The 10,018-nt window shown below is 34.6% G+C and overlaps 2 protein-coding genes across 2 annotated transcripts; both read right to left on the reverse strand.

Annotated features, from left to right (window-relative positions):
• Nucleotides 1-1,270: 1,270 nt before the first annotated feature.
• On the reverse strand, nucleotides 1,271-5,136 carry LOC102960835 (olfactory receptor 4F4). The gene is made up of 2 exons (XM_007087462.3): nucleotides 5,125-5,136; nucleotides 1,271-2,242 (listed from the first exon to the last, which is right to left on the reverse strand). Exons 1-2 carry the CDS (start codon nucleotides 5,128-5,130, stop codon nucleotides 1,271-1,273), a joined length of 978 nt encoding a protein of 325 aa, XP_007087524.2. The 5' UTR covers nucleotides 5,131-5,136.
• Nucleotides 5,137-8,845: 3,709 nt separating this feature from the next.
• Nucleotides 8,846-9,784, reverse strand: LOC102971898 (olfactory receptor 4F21-like). The gene has a single exon (XM_007087494.1). The coding sequence runs from the start codon at nucleotides 9,782-9,784 to the stop codon at nucleotides 8,846-8,848; it is 939 nt and encodes a 312-aa protein (XP_007087556.1).
• Between the last annotated feature and the right edge of the window lie 234 nt (nucleotides 9,785-10,018).

Below are 10,018 nucleotides of genomic sequence, written 5' to 3' on the forward strand. Positions count from 1 at the left end.
ATGAGCATGAATACACACTTGCACATAAATGTACACACTTACACTTACAACTACAATGTCCCCAAAATGAGCATCTGTTAAGATTGGTTTATATCATATCCCTCAAGTGTGTCAGGATAAGATAAAAGTTGAGAACTTTTGGCCTGTTAATATATAGGCTTTATATAATAATGTTAATAGTACCTGATACTTATGGGATCCTGATAATATGCCACAAAATGTGCTATTTGTCTGCTATAAATCAATAAATTGATTGATTTATTTAAAAATGTATAAATAGCACACTGATATACACTATGTTATATGCAATGATATCTGATATAAAATAGATTTATATCTATTGTCTTATTATCCCTCATAATAACCATATGTGTAGGTATTATTATCCTCCTATTGCACATGTGGAAACTGAAGCTTAGACAAGCTAATGCCCAGTCACGATTACTAATGCAGAAGTAGAGTTGGACCCATCTCTTTTTGACTTCAAAGTCTGTGTTTCTAAAAGTTAACCATGGAAAATGATGTGAATGGATCAAACTGATATACTTTGTGCCAACACGTTGAAAGAACTTGGATCTTTCTAAATGCATTTTACTGCTTGTGATAGCTTGTAAGCTACAAGATATCAAGTGCCTGTAAGGCAAATTTTACATTGTCAGACTTACTCTTCCTGTCACTTTTGATAATGATCTCATGGATTATGGGTTATTCTAGTGATTGCAGATGAACTATAGACTGTTACAGTATGAAGAGTTTCTTTTCTAAATCTTTTAAAAGTTAGCTCATAGCACTGGGTGTTGTATGGAAACCAATTTGACAATAAATTTCATATATTTAAAAAGAAAAAAATTAGCTCATAAATATCCTTATCACTAAGCATGTTTTTTGAGTTAGGTGTATGGAAGTTGCTTCCTTGATGTTTTTAGGGAAAATGAGTCAAATAAAAATATAAAAATATTATAAGGCAGGCTAATTTCTGTGTTTCTATCTATTATGCTCAGAACTACTCAGCCACAGAAGTGTACAAATATTGACATATTTATGCCATTGTTCTGAGAATTAGATAATATTTTGAAAGCATATTAACTTTGTATCTGTATCCAAAAATATAAAATACAAATTTGTCAAAGGATAAATTGAGGCAATTTATGTGAAAGTTCTTTGACATTTACTAAGAAATGGAAAGTAAGATTTTCGTGAGCTTTACCAAGTACTTCACCAACTTTATTTTATGTCATTATCTTAGTTTAGCCTTAAAGTTAGGAGACATCTAAAATTTTACACTAGAATTCACATTCCATTTACTCAGTCGTCTCATTGCAGTCTTCATGTCTTTGTTCCTCAGTGTGTATATAATCGGGTTCAAGAGAGGAGTGACCACAGAATAAAACACAGCAAGGGATTTATCTAGTGACTTGATGGGGAATGGCCAGGCATAAATGAAGATACATGGTCCAAAGAACAAAAGAACTACTGTGATGTGAGCAGTCAGAGTGGACAGAGCCTTGGACGACTTGTCTGAAGGGCGTTGCTGGATGGTTACTAGGATGATAGCATAGGAGATGATTAGGAAAACAAAAGAACACACAGTGAGCACACCACTGTTAGCAATGACCATGACATCCAATCTATAGGTGTCTATACAAGCAAGTTTGATAACCCTAGGTAGGTCGCAGTAAAAGCTATCAACCTCATTGGGACCACAGAAAGGTAAGTTTACTGCAAAAGCCAACTGGCTCACTGAATGGAGAAAGCCAGTTCCCCATGCGGCAGTCACAATGCCAAAACATACATGGTCACACATAACTGTAGAGTAGCGAAGAGGTTTACAGATTGCTACATATCTGTCAAAGGCCATGGCTATAAGGATCACCAATTCACTCCCACCAAAAAAGTGAACGAGAAATATCTGAGCAAGGCAACCCTTGAAAGAGATGACTTTGCGTTTACTGAAAAAGTCAGCAATCATCTTGGGGGCTGTGACGGAAGACAGACAGAGGTCAATGAGTGAGAGGTTAGCCAGCAGGAAGTACATGGGAGAGTGAAGATGGGAGTCAGAAGCCACAGTTATGACAATAAGAAGGTTTCCAAACACAATTCCCACATAGAATATAAAAAAGAACACCAGTAGAAATATCTGGAATTCCTGAGAATTGGAGAGTCCCAGAAAAATGAACTCAGTCACCATGGAGAAATTTGTGTCATTTATTGATTCATTCCAGGAAAGAGCCTCTGTAGTTACCTTAGAGAATAGAGTAAGAAGAAAGTCAGAATTATTATATTCAAATTCAAAGCCTCATTTTGTGTCATTCTGCTTACTCATATAATGTCTATCTATGGTTTATTACATAAATGCATACAATCTAAACCCACCATTTTACTCCACACCCCTCCCCTGACTGTGCCTTATAGTCCAGTTATTCAAGTCTTCTCATTATTTGCACTTAGGCTTATTTCTAATAAAATTCCTTTGTTCATGTGACCTTCTGTGCCAGATTAAGTCTATATCACCATCATATGTTTATCTCCTTTTCCTTTGAATTCCAAAACAGTATCTTAGCTATTAAGTACATACTTATATGATCTTTATATTTACAAGGACTTTTTGTGGCATACATTTTTGAAAAAGTATTCTTAGTGGTTTTGTAGCCCATCACAATCATTTTATGTACAGTTGTTGGAAACCTCTTTATGAAACTAAGACAAATCCTCATTCACAATTTTGCTCTGTGAGGCAATTTATAGTGTATAAATTTTGAATGTAGTCTGTGGACCTTGGACTTACTCTTTAACACTTATTTTTACCATTTTTACAAATGTAGATACTAATTATATTCACTTCTTGTGGTTATAATGAATTTCAAATGAAGTATTAAATGTAAAGTGTTTTGCATAGTTTTTGTATTTAGTAAGTACAAAATGAATTTGGATAATTATTAGTAGTAATATTTGTTGCCTTCGATTCACAGAGAAACCCCATTTCCCTGGTAATAATTTACAAATTTTACTTGACTTCTAGAAATAACATAGATGTTATTGTTCATCTTGTTCATAACAAGATGATTGAATTTCAGTTCCCTGCATCCTTTTGTTTTCCCATCTTTAAAACAAATGCACTGCATCAAAAATTCTCAAAATTGCCACTAGTCTAGTACTCTGTGGGGCATGAGTGAGGGACACAATTCCAAAATAATTTTCATAGTTTCTCAGAAGCTTGGATAGAAACATGAAAGCTAAGACAGATGTAGAAATTCAATCTTAGGAGAAGTTTAAATAAATGAGGATTCTAAAAAAGAAGGTCAGAATTATAAGGCCTTATAGAGAATGGAATTTATACTTATCATTTAGTGATACCAAAATGCTTAGAAGAAAAGGAGTTAGTCCAAAATAAAATTAAAGATGAAAAATGGAAGAAAAATAAAATAGCAGAAAATAAAAGGATAAAAGAAAGGTAATTTAGAGGTGAAATTAAAAGTGCGGAAAATGCAAAAAAAAATTTGCATGAGAGAAAATGTGAAGGGGTTTAATAGGAGATAAAATTGAAAAAGGATTCTGGAATGCTTGCTAAGGGATTTGTGTTTTATTATGAAGACAGTGAAGAACTATTAAAGCATTATGTGCAATTGTTTAATACATTTCTAATAAATAGTGAATAGTCAATACATGATAGCCATTATTAAGGTAGTAAAAACAGGATATTTGTCAACAGGATGTGGGAGATTAAAAAAAGGAGTATATAAATGATTCTATTCTGAATAATTGTGGAAATTGATGGGTGCTAGGGAGGCATGAAAGTATAGTGGGTTAATCTTACCAAATTTCTTGGGGGAGTAGAAGTATTTGTTTTCACTACTTCTCTCATCACAGTTATTCTGTAGCCCTTGGAAATTACACTTTTCTTGTCATTATCCCAAATCCCATTCCTTAGCCCTATCCACTAATGCTTCATATTACTGTTTTCAAAGTCCTATAAAAACTTAGGAATTATAATTTTATTTCCAAGTAAAAAGAGAAGTCTAATAGTAAAACAAGACACAAACACACCTTTCCCATCTGCTTAGCACAGTAATAAATACAATCATACTAATCATTGACAATCAAGTGGATGGGATTCCTGTTGTGATGTGACTGGTTAGGATGTTTCTTAAGAATCAAAGTATGTTACTTTTTTTTTTTAAGTTCATTTATTTATTTCAAGAGAGAGAGCACACACAAGCCTGGAGGGGCAGAGAGAGAGGGAGAGAGAAACCCAAGCAGGCTCTGTGCTGTCAGCACAGAACCCAATGCAGGACTCGAACGCATGAACCATGAGATCCCCACCTGAGCTGAAACCAAGAGTCTGACGCTTAAGTGACTGAACCACCCAGGTGCCCTTCAAAGTATTCAATTTAGAATTGAACTTAGATATTAACTTACATGCAACCATTTCATTTCACTTAGAGGACAAACTCAATACTTTTATCTCCATAAGAAATATATCAAGGGTGATAGTTGACAAAAGGGTTCTCTTTTACAGTGAAAAGACTTTCTACCATGGTAAAAAGAATTCATATATGTTATTCTTCAGCAAAAGGAATTTCTCAGTTAAAACATTTCATTTCTTGAGTATGTTACTGAGGAGTGAATGAATATAGAGGATTCTCATTTACAGGGGATCCTTCACGAACGTAATCCTTTCAAAGATCATACCTGGTTCTTCAAAAATGGTGCAAGGGGTTTTAGAAGGATTATGTTAATTCTAAGTGAAACATTAAGTTTAGGTCTATTGAAGGAGTTTTCCAGAATCTTATACATTGGCTATAGTAATCATGAAGAGCCAGCTACAAATGAACAATAAAATCTTTCCCTATGTACTAGATTAAACTTAAAATTCAAACTTTAGGATATTATGTTTGTCCTAAATGTGTTTTACTGCTTTTTAAAGAAAAATACCTAAAATCTTTATTTTATAAGTTTCATTGAGATTGAAGTCAGGAGACTTTGGGGTTCTAGTACAAATTTACTGTGTGACTTTAGCATGTCATTCAAAATATCCAAGCCTTAGTTTTCCTGTTTAAAAATGAGCTTATTGGATCAAAAGCTTTCTAAAACAAAATTCTACAGCTCTAAGAGTATGATTTGTACCTTCATGTGAAAGAAATATCCAAAATCAAATTTCATTGGGGTTGCAGGAGGGAGGGAGGGAAATAAGTAAAAGAACAATGAATCTGGGCTTTACGGGAAAAAGGATGCTTAAATAGAGATGAAAGAATATATTAGCCTGGAAGATACAGGGGAAGGACTCAACACTCATAACACTTGTATAACATATACTAGGTTGTTTAACACAACAAGGGCAATGCTTGTTAATATTTATACTAACTCTTGTAAGTATTTAAACTGACCTCACAAAATCCTTCCATTTTTCTTGAAGATACATGCATAATTAAATTCTGCCAAATGGGCTCTTACTGATAATAGAAGCATCTCATTGTCAATAAAATTCTACACTTTGGTTAGTTCTGCTAATATACTTCATTTTCATCATTCCACCTACCTCCTTCATAACTGGAAGAGACTATTGCAAAAAAGAGTACAGATTTTCCTTTTATTTGCACTTTTTCTTGAAGCATAAAATTTCAAGAGCATAAAGTCTGTATGAATTGTCCTCCTTAGTAAACCACTCAGTGAAGAGCCATTTATGGAGGTGTGAGCAGGTGTGAGGAGATCTGGAAATAGCCTGAACTTTGAGTACGGAGACTCTTATAGGCTCTCAGATTTTCCCTAGAGGAAACACACAGAATTTTCTGGAGTCAGGAGCTGTTGTCACAATTTCTTGGCTCATTTAGGTATTTTAAATATCTCACTAAATCTAAAGGTGATTTTTTTCTCTGTGCAAATGAAACTTTATTTCCTTGTATCTATATTTGCCTAAACTCTTTTTTAATAGAAGTATAATTGACATACAGTGTTATATTAGTTTCAGGTGTATAACACAGTGATTTGACAATTATGTACATTACTCAGTGCTCACCATGCTAACTTCAGTCACTGTCATCACAACGTTATTACAATGTTACTGACTTTATTCCCTATGCTTTACTTTTTATCTCTGTGACTCATTTATTTTGTAACTGGAAGTTTGTACATCTGAATCCCTTTATCTATTTTCCCTATTCCCCCTCCAATCTCCCCTCTGACAACCACCAGTTTTTTTCCTGTATTTAAGACTCTGTTTTTGTTTGTTTTGTGTTTTAGATTCCACATATAAGTGAAATCATATGGTCTTTGTCTTTCTCTGTTAAAGGTGACTTTTTAATAGAATCCAGTTGAAACCAGTAAGATAGTTCTGAAATTAAAATCCAGATGGAACTAGAGGGTGTTTTGCTAAGTGAAATAAGTCAGTCATAGAAAGACAGATATCATATGTTTTCACTCATATGTGGAACTTGAGAAACTTAACAGAAGACCATGGGGGATGGGAAGGGGAAGAAGTAGTTTCAAACAGAGAGGGAGGCAAACCATAAGAGACTCTTTATTTAAATTTATTTTTATTTATTTTTTATTATATGAAATTTATTGTCAAATTAGTTTCCATACAACACCCAGTGCTCATCCCAAAAAATGCCCTCTTCAATGCCCATCACGTACCCTCCCCTCCCTCCCACCCCCCATCAACCCTCAGTTTGTTCTCAGTTTTTAAGAGTCTCTTATGCTTTGGCTCTCTCTCCCACTCTAGCCTCTTTTTTTTTTCTTTTTTTCCTTCCCCTCCCCCATGGGTTTCTGTTAAGTTTCTCAGGATCCACATAAGAGTGAACACATATGGTATCTGTCTTTCTCTGTATGGCTTATTTCACTTAGCATCACACTCTCCAGTTCCATCCACGTTGCTACAAAGGGCCATATTTCATTCTTGCTCATTGCCATGTAGTACTCCATTGTGTATATAAACCACAATTTCTTTATCCATTCATCAGTTGATGGACATTTAGGCTCTTTCCACAATTTGGCTATTGTTGAGAGTGCTGCTATAATCATTGGGGTACAAGTGGCCCTATGCATCAGTACTCCTGTATCCCTTGGGTAAATTCCTAGCAGTGCTACTGCTGGGTCATAGGGTAGGTCTATTTTTAATTTTCTAGGAACCTCCACACTGTTTTCCAGAGCAGCTGCACCAAGTTGCATTCCCACCAACAGTGCAAGAGAAGAAGACCAAAGCAGGAGGCATCACAATCCCATCACAATCCCACATCTTTACCCTCTACTACAAAGCTGTAATCATCAAGACAGCATGGTATTGGCACAAAAACAGACACATAGACCAATGGAATAGGATAGAAACCCAAGAACTAGACCCACAAAAGTATGGCCAACTAATCTTTGACAAAGCAGGAAAGACTATCCAATGGAAAAAAGACAATCTGTTTAACAAATGGTGCTGGGAGAACTGGACAGCAACATGCAGAAGAATGAAACTAGACCACTTTCTTACACCATTCACAAAAATTAACTCAAAAAGGATGTGGAAATAAGAGACTCTTAAATACAGAGAACAAACTGAGGGTTGATGGGGGAGAGGGGAAAATGGGTGATGGGCATTGAGGAGAACACTTGTTGGGATTAGCACTGGGTGTTGTATGTAAGCGATAAATCATGGGAATCTATCCCCAGAACCAAGAGCACACTGTATAGACACTATATTATCCAACTTGGCAATAAATTATATTAAAAAAAGTATTATTGGATTTTAAAATATAAAAAAATCCAGATGGATTAAGAAGACAATAAATAATAATGCTTTAGTTGTTATAAAAAGAGGATAGCTTATAACATTTATGACCAATTTTGGATAAAATATAGGAAAAATACTTTGAACAATAGTAAGAAAATCTCGTTCATTATTTATCATTTTATTGAACAGCTTACAATGCAGAAGTTACAACCGGGCTGAGTCACCACAATTAATGTTTTTTAAGTCAGTCATAGAAATACATCCAAGTGATTTCTCACTTTTGCTCCTTGACCCATCTGACTTTCCAAGTTTTACTTGGAAAAGTAAAGTAAAAGTAAAGATGTCAATCATCTTCTTTGTCCTGAGTACTCCAGCTTAACAGGTACATTAAATAAGCTGAGATCTAAGTTGGGTGCCTTTCTTTAGGTAATAACATTCTCAAAATACTTTTATAATTGTGGGTACTCTTTTAGGGTAAATCAAGAAATGCTTTGAGGAAGACTGCAAGAACAATAGAAATTTTCTCTGGAAAAAAAAGGACCATAGACAATTGTTGCATAATGCAAAATACTAGAATCTATTTTTAAAGTAACATTGTACAAAATACATTGACAATCAAAGGCTGAAAACAATTCTTAAGAGTTGTAACATAGTGTTGCCTTCCTATTTATCTAACTTAAAGTACAATTAGGATGAAAATTGTTTCTTTCTTGATTTTTAATGTCTGCTGGTTTGTATAAACTCATATTTTATCCATTGGATCCACATAATTTCCATAAGAAATATTAATTTTCAGTGATGCTTATTATCAGTATGAAGATACTGATAAATAAAGCTAAATCATATGTTCATGTATATATTTATATATAGATAAAAACTACATGAAAATTGAATGTAGTCATTGATGATAACTACAAATTTAGGTTTATTGGTTAGGTAGGAATATATAACACTTTAGTTTTTATAATTAACAAAAATTACTGCAATTCCTATTTGAAAGTGAATTTCTTTGATTCAATACCTCTTTTTATGTAGACTTCTCAGTTTTCTGTAGGCATTAATGAAAGTGTACATATTCCATGGTGTTCATGGTGGTCCATGACATTCATCTTGTGTTCTTACCAATGAAATCTGTTATGACATCTCTCTAGAACTTACAACTTGTCGACTCAGCCTTCTCATTGCTGCCTTCATATCTCTGTTCCTTAAAGTATAGATGGCAGGATTTAAGACAGGAGTGACGACAAAGTCCACAATGGCAAAAAATGTATCCATTGACTTGGTAGGAAAAGGCCACACATAGAGAAACATGCATGGAACAAAAAACAAAACCACTACAGTGATGTGAGCTGACAAAGTGATGAATGCTTTGGATAAATCCTTTGAAGAATGTTGTCTGACAGTGATCAGAATAAAGATGTATGATACAATTAAGAAAAAGAAGGTGCCCATAGATATGAAGCCACTGTTAGCAGTGACCACAAATTCTAGTCTGTAAGTGTCCATGCATGCAAGTTTAATAACCCTAGGAAAATCACAGTAAAAACTCCCCACATTTTTAGGGCCACAGAAAGGTAAATTTATGACAAAAACAAACTGAGACACAGCATGGATCACCCCAATGATCCAAGCAGTCATTACCAAAAGCATGCACATTTTGAGATTCATAATAGTTAAGTAGTGGAGAGGCCTGCAAATTGCTGTGTACCTGTCATATGCCATGGCTATGAGCAGTATCATCTCAACTCCTCCCATGACATGAATAAAAAACATTTGTATCATGCAACTATAGAAGGAGATGATTTTGCCATCACTGAAAAGATCAGAGATCATCCTAGGAACTGTGGTGGATGAAAGGCCCAGGTCGATGAATGATAAGTTGGCCAGCAGGATATACATGGGAGAGTGTAAGTGAGAATCAAAAATCACTGTAAACATAATGAAGAGGTTTCCCAAGATAATTCCTGCATAGAATAAAGAGAAGAAAAGAAAAAGCAAAACCTGCATTCGCAAGGATTGTGCAAGTCCCAGTAACACAAATTCAGTTACCACAGAGCCATTTACTTGGTCCATGGAATCACAAAGAAGAAAAGACTGTGATGTGGCCTGAAAGAAAAGAAAGAAGGAGTCAACTTTGAGGCCCTAAAAACAATGCATCAAATGTTGATAATATAAAATTATCTGTTGATAACAGATATTTTATTTAATTGGTAGTAAACTATTTATAAAATAATGGGAACCCAGTGTATGGGTTTGGTAGTATGACCAAAACTGCACTCAGAGGCAATCTGTTGCTTTAAATTGCTC

The sequence above is a fragment of the Panthera tigris genome, chromosome B3, assembly GCF_018350195.1.
Source record: "Panthera tigris isolate Pti1 chromosome B3, P.tigris_Pti1_mat1.1, whole genome shotgun sequence".
In the NCBI taxonomy this organism is placed as follows: domain Eukaryota; kingdom Metazoa; phylum Chordata; class Mammalia; order Carnivora; family Felidae; genus Panthera; species Panthera tigris.

Bases quoted from the DNA above. Each gene is read 5' to 3' on its own strand.
- LOC102971898 (XM_007087494.1), bottom strand. From the start codon at position 9,784: ATGGACCAAGTAAATGGCTCTGTGGTAACTGAATTTGTGTTACTGGGA.